This window comes from Physeter macrocephalus, chromosome 11 (genome assembly GCF_002837175.3).
Source record: "Physeter macrocephalus isolate SW-GA chromosome 11, ASM283717v5, whole genome shotgun sequence".
NCBI lineage: Eukaryota > Metazoa > Chordata > Mammalia > Artiodactyla > Physeteridae > Physeter > Physeter macrocephalus.
The window spans coordinates 98,280,447-98,293,338 of NC_041224.1; the positions used below are offsets into that span (position 1 = coordinate 98,280,447).

Genomic DNA, 12,892 nt, shown 5'->3' on the forward strand with positions numbered 1-12,892 from the left:
GGTGGGAATGTAAATTGATACAGCCACTATGGAGAACAGTATGGAGGTTCCTTAAAAAACTAAAAATAGAATTACCATATGACCCAGCAAGCCCACCACTGGGCATATACCCAGAGAAAACCATAATTCAAAAAGACACATGCACCCCAATGTTCATTGCAGCACTGCTTACAATAGCCAGGTCATGGAAGCAACCTAAATGCCCGTCGACAGACGAATGGATAAAGAAGTTGTGGTACATATATACAATGGAATATTACTCAGCCATAAAAAGGAATGAAACTGAGTCATTTGTTGAGACATGGATGGATCTAGAGACTGTCATACAGAGTGAGGTAAGTCAGAAAGAGAAAAACAAATACCATATATTAACACATGTATGTGGAACCTAGAAAAATGGTACAGATGAACTGGTCTGCAGGGCAGAAGTTGAGACAGAGAAGTAGAGAACAAACATATGGACACCAAGGGGGAAAAAAGAGGGGGGGTGGGGATGGTGGTGTGCTGAATTGGGTGATTGGGATTGACTGTATACACTGATGTGTATAAAATTGATGACTAATAAGAACCTGCTGTATAAAAAAATAAAATTAAATTAAAAAATTAAAAAAAAATCAAGAGTAATCTCAAAGTATTTTTCAAAAGAATAACCTAGCAATATCTTCAGGTATGATTACAAAAATAAATAAAACTGGGGTAAGTTTCTTATCATGTAAGTACATAAGCAGAGGTGGATTTCCATTTACTAGAAATATAGAAAATTAGAGTAGGACCACTTCTTTCTATATTATAAATAACAGAAAAATACTCTGCATCAAATTCTAATGTCCATGCTAAGATTCAGATTACTGGAAACTGAGGCATTAAAACATCTGATACATACATCTCTGAGTTGGTTGAGAACAAAGATCCTTTCTGAGGCTGTGACCATGGGATGATAGCACATCTCAAAGAAGATAATTCCCAGGCTGAAGAGATCCACTTTCTGAGGAGGAAAAAGAATTTTATTTAGAGCCTAGATATGAAAGCATAATTCACTAGGGAATTATAGGATGAGCACTGTTAGTTGGGATGTTTGCATAAGTGAAAATAGGCCACACTAGAAAAAATTCGCTTTGTTCTAAAAAAAAAATTATAGGTATAAAATACAGATGAGAGACATATTTATATTTAGATGATAAAATATTTGGCATGACTTCAATGTTTTTCTTAAAAATTAATTGTAACTGGTTTAGCTATACACATAGACATAGATAACCACTGGCCACACACTGAGGATAATCACTACAGAGCAAGGACAACCGAGATCTGTTGAAAGAATTTGCTTTGCATCTTTACTAATCATTGCAAAAGGGAAACACGGATCGCACTCTGCAGCTGATAGCAAAGGTCAGCTACTGATTGCAAAGCCATACCAACGAGGTCAGAAGCACAGCACAACAGAAATATTGTGACGACTCCTAACAAAATATGGAAGTGTAAGTAAAGAAGGTAAAAGGGCAAGTCAGTGCAGAGTCTCAGGTAGGGAGCTGTCGAGGGGAAGAAGGAGGTCAGAAGGCCCTGTGCCTGCGGCAGCTGATCACAACCCAGCTGAGCAGGAGACTGCTCGTGGTGAACTGCACACAGGCACAGGAGCCACTTTCAAGGAAAACTTCAATGAATTTGGACAACCAGTGACCTCCAAAGTCTTAAAAACAAACATTCATTATGTCATTTCCTACACACGTTAGCTGTAGAAAAATGTACATACTGAACGGAACATACCGAAAAGCACCAAGAATACAATAGCAACCACCCATAATCCCACTACTTAAGGATATTTACAATTGATGGCTAAGATACGCCCTTTTGGTGGGTTTTTTAAAATGTCTATACACACACACACACACACACACACACACACACACACACACACAATAAAATTAGAACCACACTGTCATTTGTAACTTTTATTCCTTTACTTTAGCAAGAATATTTTTATACTATAATGTCATTTTTCTAAAACCGGCCTCTAATATTTTAATGACATATTCAATTACATGGATGTCCCATAATTTATTTAACCAGCTCCCTATTTTTTAAATGCTTGTTATTTTCCATTGTTATAAACAATGCTGTGACAAACCCCGTCTACACCAATCTTTTTGAATGTCCCTGGTTGTTTCCTTAGGATACGTTTCAAAAGGTGAACGTGCTGGGCCAAAGGGTAAGGTCCTTTTAAGGATTTCATTATACTCTTACAAACCAAACGCAGAAAGATGACACTAAAGGTGCCTCCCCCTCCCTCAGGGTGGGCGTGTCCACCTCCACACACCCTCACCCTCACCGGGTATTTGGAGGTCTGCTTCAACTCTGTCACTACCCAGTGCTCCCTGTCAGAACCAAAACCCAGGCTTCAGTTGCTACTGCTAGCTTGAAAATATGCTTTAATGTGAATTGCCTGCCTCATGTATTTTAAAAATTTAGCTCTACGGTCTTGCCCGAAGTGATCTCATCCAGTCTCATGGCTTTAAATCCCATCTGTGTGCTAGTGGCTCTCAAGTTTATACCTCTGACTCCGATCTTTCTTCTGAACTCAAGTCTTGAGTCCCTAACAGCCGACTGGAGCTCTCTAATCGAATTTCTCATCAGGCATTTCAAATTAAACATGCCCTAGACGGAATATTCCTGCCATCTTCTCCTCCATCTCCCAGGTCTTTCCTCATGGTTCCTCAGCTCAGTCAACTACCCTTCCCCCAGCCACTCCAGGCAGAAACCTGAGCACTGTCCTGTTTTCCTTTCTTTTCCTCACCCAACACCCACTCCATTAGGAAAACCTGTCAATTTCCCTCCAACATGTATTTCATATCTGCACACTTCTCCCCGTCTCTACTGCCACCACTCTGGTCCCAGCTCAGCCGTCCCACCTGGACTCCTGCCAAGCCTCCGGCAGCAGCCAGAGTGAACTCTCTCGCTCAAGATCCTTCAGGCGCTGCCTGTGCACATCCCTTATCATGGCTGAGCTGGCCCTGCATCATCTGACCCTGGCCTTCCCTTCAGCTTCGCTTCGTGCCTACCGCCCTCACAGCTCTCACCACGCTGCAGCCACAATGACCTTCTCTCTGACTGTCCTAAGTGAGCCAAGCTACCTCTCACCCACAGTCTTCTCTCTGTGCATGCTATTTCCTCTGCTTACCCCTCTTCTCTCCCAGCCAAGCTCCAGCCCCCAACTTTGCATGGCTTCTCTCCCCTTTCCTCCTTTATCCTGAAACCCATCCTCTTGGGGAGGCTTTCTCTAGTCAGTCGATCTAAAGATGATGTCTTTTACTGTTCTCTGGTCACTGGACTCCATTTCCTTTCTTCTTAGTTCCTACAGAGTTTGTGATTTAAAAATTTTTTATTTGTTTACTGTCTGTTTCATCCACCATCATCCACCAATGGACAAACTCCCGGAGGGCTGGAATAAGATGTCTTATTACTTGATTGCCTTGTTCCCTGTGTTCCCGGGGCCTGGCCCAGGACCAGTTAGTTCAAATCTTCTTTAGATGGATGGAGGGACTGTAAGCTCCTTGGCAACAACAGTGCCAGCTTCAGTCACTGTCCTTGGGCATCACGTGTCCTATTTGGAGCAGTCGCTCAATAGACATGTGGATATATATTGAGTGAATGAATGTTCCTGACTATTTCAGCTGGTAACTAAATCCCAAATGCTGTAATCTTGATTTTCTTACTATTATCTCTCTCAAGATCTTTCCTTTTCCCCAAAAACCTTCCTCTTTACCTGGTTGTATGTAGATTTGGTGCTGCCTTGGACCTCTGGGCTTACATATAAAGCAGTGCCAACCATCCCAGTCAAATGACCTGCATGGAAGAAGGCAGAGGGAAGGATTTCCAATAACAGGACTTAGAGATAAGGCCAATTTTTAACAAAACAAAACAAAAAAAGTTTCTTAAGAGACACGGTCTGTTAATTGTTTACACTATTCACAGGAAGAAGCAGCATGCATTTCACCAAGCTATTAACCCTAAATCGTGGATGGCCACACACTATGTTCCACACAGGATGGCTTTGCTGTGGTGAAGGGGCAGTGCCAGGCAGGAAGACCCCAGGTGGCCCAGGTCATGAGGTAACCAACCTCCTATTACCACCTGGGGTCAAAGTATAACTGCCTACCCAGAGGAGTAAATTATTCTAATTGAAGGTCTAATTTCTTAGACTTCTGAAGAACAATCTATATAGTGAAAAGGGAAAAAAATTAAAGCATTTTCATAATTTTGTTAATGAATAATTATAATTTGCTTTAGAATAAAATCTTTACAAATGAAAAAAAGGTTTCACTTTGAGAAATTTTATTCTGTACTGCATATTTAAAATTTTCCTGGACTTCCCTGGTGGTCCAGTGGTTAAGACTCTGCGCTTCCACTGCAGGGGGCACGGGTTTCAACCCTGGTCGGGGAACTAAGATCCCCACATGCTGCATGGTGCGCTCCCCCCGCAAAAAATAATAATAAAATGAAATTTTCCTAAGAGGGTAGATCTTATGCTAAGTGTTCTTATCACAAAATTAATAATAATAGTAATAATAAATAAGAGGGCAGGAAGAAACTTAGAGGTGATGGATATGTTTATGGCATAGATTGTGGTGATGCTTTCTTAGGTGTGTATGTACCTCTAAACTCTTCAGGTTGTATACATTACATATGTAAAGTTTTTGTATGTTAAAAAAAGATAAAAGAGAAAAAAAGAAATTTTGTGGATTGCTTGTTAACACACTAATTAAATATACAGTCTTCTGGATTTACCTGAAGGGTCTGATTTAATCAAGTGATCTCCTGATGTATCATCTTGTTTGCCGTCAGCCTAAAAATTCAAGTAAGCCAAATAACAAATTAAAATGTTATATTATTCCACAGGAATGGATTATCATTTCTAAATGAAGACGGACTGAAAAATATTACACAGAAACCAGAATAACTACAATAATGCTTTTTTGAGCTTTAAATTTTTTTTAGTTTAGTTAGCCTACTAATGCAGGGCTCACTGGAAACCTCAATGAGATCAAGGAGAAGGGCAATTCACTGTAGAACTCCTTCGTGGCAGAACCCCCTGAAAACTTACCTAAACTAATTTATTTTCATATTTCAAATGCCAAAACAGAATCTATTTACTGGGAAGAGTAAAGGTATATTAATAACAACAAACTCACTTTCTAACTTTTCTAATTTTCCCACTGGATCAATTTTTACTCTTTCCTAGAGGCTGGTCACCAAATCTGTTCCACTGTCACTGCTAATACCTAGTAGGTAGCCTCACTTCTTCCACTACATCTGTGACAGCCCTGTTTCCCGCATTCTCCTAAATCACTATTTTTCTGACATCTCTCCACAGATTCCTATCACGAGCACTGCCATCAATAACAAGAGCTCTAATACTCGTAGAGCCAGGCAATGTTCCAGGGCTTTACCTATATTCTTATTTTATCCTGGTGACAACTTTGAAGCTGGTACTTGTATTAGGCACATTTTATGGAAAGAATACTAAGAGGTTAAGTAACTTGCCCAAGGATTCTAGCCCAGGGAAGTGGGCCTCCAGAGCCTGTGCTCTTATCTACTTCCCTGCTATTACAGACTACAGATATCAAGTTACATTTGTTAGTTTGGGGATCAAATTCCCATAGAGCCCTTCCTTGGTCTTAGCACTCTTCAAATTCCCCAGTGTTCTGGTCAGGACCATGTCCTTACTGTCCCCCTTCCATTTCCTCCCTCTCTGCTCCTTCTAACCTCACCTTCTACTTTAACCCCTGAGGTTTTTCTCACCATTAATCCAAATCCTAGCTTCTTTTTTTGACCACCCTTATAATTAACTGCATTTACCACAGATTTTGGTGCCTAATCTCTGGCTTATGATGTTAAGTAAAACTCTTCCCCCAGCACTCAAGACCTGACACCTCCAAGAATCCCCAACCTTCAAGCATCTTCTCTCACTGCTCCCCTACACCTCATAGTTTCAACCAACCAGACAACATGCTGGCCTTCAACAATCATGTCTGCTTACCCCAGGGCCTTTGCTTATGCTGTTCTTTCTCTCGGGAACCCCCTACCCTGGTGTCACCATGCCCTGCCCTCAATCTCAGCCTACTGGACTCCCACCCATCCTTTTTTTTTTTTTTTTTTTGCGGTACACGGGCCTCTCACTGCTGTGGCCTCTCCCGTTGCGGGGCACAGGCTCCGGACGCGCAGGCTCAGCGGCCATGGCTCACGGGCCCAGCTGCTCCGCGGCATGCGGGACCCTCCCAGACCGGGGCACGAACTCGTGTCCCCTGCATTGCAGGCAGATGCTCAACCACTGCGCCACCAGGGAAGCCCCCACCCATCCTTTAAGGCTCATTTGAAATGCTGTTTTCTTTATACAGCCCTCCTTGATCCTCATAACCATATGCAAATTTTCTCCTGTTTTTAAGTCTTATAAGACTATTTCTCTCACTTCACATTATTTTAGCTTTGTATGTTTAACAACTACTCTACAGTGTTGTGAAGAAGAGCATTAATACTTTCTGATTTATGTTGTCTAGAACTCATTCTTCTGATGTTTTACGGTTTTTGAGCCTTATTTCCTTAAGCTAACTAAAAGCCCCATTGGGTGTAAAGCATCTAGCCCAGTGCCTGGCATGGTAGACCAAAACACCAAATTGTTTCATAAAGTATTTCATGCCTTTGACCTAAATATCACCCACAAACTAACAATTTTATGTCTCTCAAGTGGAACGCACTCACTAAAACGTATTCACAATTTCAAAGCCTGCAGGATTGTTTGCAGCTGCCCCTTCAGACTTGTATACTTTCCTGGGGATTACACAGCAGAGTTCAGGGAACTCATAGTCATGAGAATGTTAGAAGACAGGATAATTAAGGCACATGGGTCCATTTTCAAGCACACCTGAATTAAAAAAATACTCACAGCAAAGGCTAGATGGTCTGTCGCTAAACCAAAATCACCTATTTTTACATGGTCATCAGAATCCAAAAAAATGTTGACAGGCTTCAAATCTCGGTGAATCATTCCCTGATGGAAAAGAGCAAAGAAACCAACAACTTTTTCCCAAACATAACTTCTGTCATACCTGTTTCCTCATTTGAAAGGCCAACCTAGTGATGAAAATTGGATGAGGTCTTCTCCTGCACACCATGCTAGTCCAGGCTGTCTGACCTCCGCAATGTCTCCCAAATGTCCTGCCAATGACCTCGCCACCCTCTCCCAATCTACCTGCTGGTGGTCCTGATCAGGTCCAATCCAAACGGTTCCCTTTGGCACCCAAGACCCCTGTCTATCAGGTTCACAATGATCTTTCTCTCTAATGCATCACAAAACCCTTGCTCTGGTCAGGGAGACACACACCATTTTCATTCCCTCTTCTCCTTTCTTCAGGCTACCTGCCCTGCCCAGGCTTTTCTCCACTCATTGGATTTGTACCAATATTTACAAGTGCCAACTCATCCATGAAGACTTCCACAGTAATTCTAATAATTCAACTTTGCATTCCCAGCATACCAGGTAAGTGCTCAACGATTACTTGTTACGTGAACACTACTTTCTCCCCTTCCTAATAGCATCCTCATCATGCTTACTGTTTCCGGTACTATAATACAGGAAATAAATGTAATAAAAACACTTTATGGTGTGATCTCTCTTACTGTTACATGAAGGTAAATTTCGGCTCCCTCAAAAAAACAGGAAGTCCCTCTCAAGTATGGGGCTTCTCATACACTTGTGCCTTTCTCTATTTCTAGGTTTGGCACAGTGTTAGACACCCAACAAATGGTTGGCAGGTACTGAGCAGATCAGATGGCAAGGAAGACAGCGCACGGAGCACGGTTCTAGGACCCCAGGATGCTAGCACAGTAATAGAGTTCTAATGACCTTCATTAGAGCTCATTTTTATGTCCAACCTTGCAAATTCCACTTCCACCAAATCATTTATAAACTAGACATCTATAAATTATAGTCCTGGCTTTTTTAGTATAAATATGGTACAGTATAAATATTTTAAGGTTAAGGAAAATTGAGGCAAAGGAAAAAACGTATTTACACTAACACATTAGACAATCCCATTTTTAAAATGTAAGCAGTGTTTCATCTTGAAGCTAGGTCCATTAGCATTTACATCGTGATGACAATTTCTAGCTTTACAGTGACATTTTATACATGTGGCAAACTATGTTAGTCTCATCTCTACCCTTGCTAGATGGCTTTCTAATTTTCCCATGTTCCTAGGAAAGGTAGCGCTGAGTCAGAATCACATATCTTGGCAGGTATTAATCACACTCTCACTTTATCTAAACCACTCAAGGAATCATCCTCATGTTCCATACATGTTCAATTATTTCCACCTAAACTGCAGGCTGGCAAACTTTTTCTGTAAAGGGCCAGATAGTAAATCTTTTAGGCTTTATGGGCCACACAGTCTCTGCCGCAACTACTCAACTCCACAGTGGCAGCACAAGAACAGCCACAGGCAACAGATAAACTGGTGTTTATGGCCCTGTTCCAATACAATGTTATTTATGGACACATGTGAATTTCATAGAATTTTCAGGTATCATGAAATATTACCCTTCTTTCAATTTTTTACAACCATTTAAAAATGTAAAGGCCAGTCTTAGCTTACAGGCTGAACAGAAGCAGGTAGGGAGTTAGATTTGACCCATGGGCTATAGTTTGCTGAGCCCCCCTTCTATCCTTCAATGCTTTCTTTGAACTTTGATGCTTTATACTATTTTCTCGTCTTTTGATATGTTCTATTTTCTATAAAAATAGATTATTTCAACATACCCATAATTTTCCCTCTATTTTAGGTCTTCTCAAATCTCACAATATTTGATTTTGTCATAAATTTTATGTAAACATAAATTTTTCAGATATAAAATGTTGCAAAGCTTACTTTTTCATGGATATAAGCCAATCCATCCAGAATCTCTCGGAAAAGCCTCCAGAGCCTGACAGTGTCTCGATATAGTCCCTGGTCAATTGTGTCACGTAAAGTGCTCTTTTCACAGTACTCCATCTATGGACAAGAACAAACCAGGCAGGATTTGATGATATAGAGTTTCAGTTAAGGAGGACAATGGCAATTAATGTAATCCCCCATTTTAAAACGTGTACCATGGATTTTAAATACTTATGGAAAAGGCTTACTTTTTTTAATTAAAAAAAGAAACCAACAGTATTAAAAAAAAAACTGGGAAGAAATATGCATAACCTTAGCACCCTAACAAAATCATTTTTATTTTTTATATTATTGTTCATTTAAAAAAAAAGACTTTAAAATCCTTGTCACATATAATACAAAAACACTTAGAATTAAGTAAAATTTTATTTTTTCTTTTACAAGATTGTTTCCAAACCCAAATTCCCAAGAAGGGCTAATTAATAATCCAATGATGTCATTAGCCTTTCTCATTTGCATGTTAAATTAATGACAATGACCTTCAAGTCTAGAGCAAAACGTTGTAAACATCAAAACATTTAAGAAAGGGCTCTATCTCATCCTTCTTAAGTGTATTAATCTATCAGAAAACAATGCCATATCATTTAAACCTTAGAGCAACATGCAGCATTTGATTTTATGAAACTAGCCTATGTTTCAAACCAGTGCCACAGTTGAGATTTCTCATGAAGGACTTTCTTGTTTTCAAAGAGAGGAACATGTCATTTTAAATGAGAGGAATATCCTCTCATGCTCAGAATAACATCTACAAACTCTGACTCATCCTCCAGGCCTCCCACACCAAGATCCTACCACACCTCACGTACCTCTGCTAGGTACTTCTGTCTCACTGTAACTGTTTACAGCGTGATGGCATGTAGTAGATACTCAACAGTTAGCGGTTTGGGGGACAAATGCTTTATCATGTGTGTAAGTGGTTTATGTTTAGGGAAAACCTAAAACCCGCTGCAACCCCAGGAAAGCAACCACCTAACTAGACTCTTTTGAAACGTTACACTGGTCTGAGGGCTCCTTCTTGGGCATAGTACTGTATCTCACATTTAAAGATCTGCCTCCTTGCAGATGTGACTGAAAACACTAACAATGACTCACAGTCCTGTTCACTTGGGCCAGAGGCAAGTTTTCCACTTCGGTTTGTGGCTGTCCCTCTGCTGGCTGAGTTCACCACTGTCCAGAATGCGCCCCTCGCGGGTGTGAGCAGGGCAAAGCCGATAAGCTTCCCTTTAGCAATGCCTCACTGCAACTGGTTCTCCTGTCCCTCAGGGGTTCCAGGACAAGCCACTTTCCTAAAACCAGGTTGGTGTTTCTTCTGTACACACGAGGATATATGTGCCTCGTACCTTGTTTGTCCAGATTTAACTTGTTAGACAAAGTAGAGTCTCTGTACATGCACAGTCTAGCGCTTATGGAACTCAGGTGGGTTCTAATTACTTCACACATGTTATTTCATTTATTCTTCACAAGCCACTGAAGTAACTGCTACTGTTTAATTTATAGGTGGGGAACCTGGGACATAGAATGCTGAAGAACCATGCCTGAGCTCACAAAGCTGTGACCGGTGGATCCAGGATGTGAACTTACACAGCCTAATTAAGTCCAGAGCTGGAACCACTGCCCTGTGCCGTCTCCTGCTACGGTACAGGAGAGCATGGGTTCAAGGCAGAGGGAAAGGGCCTCCATGCTATAATCCTCTCTGGCCAATTAATCTTTGGCAGTGCGGTGAGCCCTCTTTGCTCGCTCTCTTGCTTTCATCTCCCAAAACCTACCCACCAGCATACTACTGGGAGTTGCCGTGTCACTGAGCTGCATGCCAGGGCCTCACCTGGATGTAGAGGTAGTGCACAGCCTCAGTGGTTGCCGGTGGCTCACTTTCATGGCAACTGTTCTTTCCATTGCAATCTTCATCCTAACCCAAGAGGAACACACGAGAGCTCAAAATGAGGCCGAAATGAAACAAGATCAGCACCACCACCAAGTCTTTTGTTCTTGCCCCTACCACATACCTGGTTAGCCTGCTGCCTTAGAGGGAACGTTGAGTGAGCAGAACAACAGCCACTGTCCTTTAGATGCTTACAGCACTTAAAAGGCAATTTTGCCAATACCAGAATCTAATGCACAGTTTACAGGTCTGTTACTGTACAGAACAATGATGGGGACAACAGGAAACAGGTGGGTATTAAAGGTAATCCACAGAAAGGCTCTAAGTCAATTCCTTCTCACCACTTGCTATCTTTCTATGGATAAGAAGGGTAGAATGTATACAGGCTAATATGTTAAGGCTTCAGTTTTATTGAAATGCCTACCTTTGATGGTAGGCTTACTTTGGAAACAGAAGATGAGAAATCCATCTTTAGCTAAAACAATTTTTTTTTTTTTTGCGTTACGAGGGTCTCTCACTGTTGTGGCCTCTCCCGTTGCGGAGCACAGGCTCCGGACGCGCAGGCTCAGAGGCCATGGCTCACGGACCCAGCCGCTCCGCGGCATGTGGGATCTTCCCGGACCCGGGCACGAACCCGTATCCCCTGCATCGGCAGGCAGGCTCTCAACCACTGCGCCACCAGGGAAGCCCTAGCTAAAACAATTTAAGTGTGATCACATTACCAGATGGCACACTGCCCTCGGCTACAGCACTGACGAACCACCACCCAGCTGCCACTTAGGGTGACCGATCCTCTACACTACTTTTCCACATGGTTAGTCTGCCAGTCCCCTACAGCTGTTTTTCTAACTCATGTCCCTTAAAAAAAAATTCTTTCTTCTTCTAATAGACATATTTAAATACTCCCTCCTACCCCCAAGTATGGGAAAGCATTAGGTAGCATTTGACTGTTTCTGATTTGCCTTTTTGTGTGGAAACATTTTTTCAACATTTTATCTTTATTGAAGGAAAAAAACTGCTCTGGAAACAATAAAATTCTACTTTTTTTTTTTTTTTTTTTGGCCACACCGCGCGGCTTGTGGGATCTTAGTTCCCCGATCAGGGATTGAACCCGGGCCCTCCGTAGTGAAACCTCGGAGTCCTAACCACTGGACAGCCAGGGAATTCCTTCAATTCTACTCTTGAATCATTTATTTATTCTGGGGATTATCTGTACAAGATTGTTAATCTCTTAGAGGTTTCTACCCATCAATCAGAATGCCCATGGGATATCTCCCTTAATTGAGAAAAGCCAGAATTGTAAATTTGGTGCCCCCATAATAATTATATGCGTAACTAATGCTAAAACCAAAGCAGTTAGTTTAGACTACTTATGCTATTATTCCTTAAACTTCCTCAGGGGTTAAGAGGATTTTAATAGAAAAGGGAAGTACTTTTAAAAAATGCTGGTAAATGTAAGGCCAGACACTATCAAACTCTTAGAGGAAAACATAGGCAGAACACTCTATGACATAAATCACAGCAAGATCCTTTTTGACCCACCTCCTAGAGAAATGGAAATAAAAACAAAAATAAACAAATGGGACCTAATGAAACTTAAAAGCCTTTGCACAGCAAAGGATACCATAAACAAGACCAAAAGACAACCCTCAGAATGGGAGAAAATAGCTGCCAATGAAGCAACTGACAAAGGATTAATATCCAAAATTTATAAGCAACTCTTGCAGCTCAATAACAAAAAAACAAACAACCCAATCCAAAAATGGGCAGAAGAACTAAATAGACATTTCTCCAAAGAAGATATACAGATCGCCAACAAACACATGAAAGAATGCTCAACATCATTAATCATTAGAGAAATGCAAATCAAAACGACAATGAGATATCATCTCACACCGGTCAGATTGGCCATCATCAAAAACTCTAGAAACAATAAATGCTGGAGAGGGTGTGGAGAAAAGGGAACCCTCTTGCACTGCTGGTGGGAATAATGTAAATTGATACAGCCACTATGGAGAACAGTATGGAG

The 12,892-nt window shown here is 41.3% G+C and overlaps 1 protein-coding gene across 8 annotated transcripts in view; it reads right to left on the minus strand.

Moving 5' to 3' along the window:
- EIF2AK4 (eukaryotic translation initiation factor 2 alpha kinase 4) overlaps positions 1-12,892 on the minus strand; it is a 119,275-nt gene that overhangs the window by 41,424 nt on the left and 64,959 nt on the right. For all 8 annotated transcript variants that reach the window (XM_024118390.3, XM_028495493.2, XM_024118391.3 and 5 more), the window contains 6 exons: positions 10,807-10,890; positions 8,919-9,041; positions 6,938-7,042; positions 4,783-4,840; positions 3,761-3,840; positions 884-985 (listed from right to left, as the gene is read on the minus strand). In XM_024118390.3, coding sequence (XP_023974158.1) covers positions 884-985; positions 3,761-3,840; positions 4,783-4,840; positions 6,938-7,042; positions 8,919-9,041; positions 10,807-10,890 — 552 coding nt within the window. The remainder of the gene's footprint in view (positions 1-883; positions 986-3,760; positions 3,841-4,782; positions 4,841-6,937; positions 7,043-8,918; positions 9,042-10,806; positions 10,891-12,892) is intronic.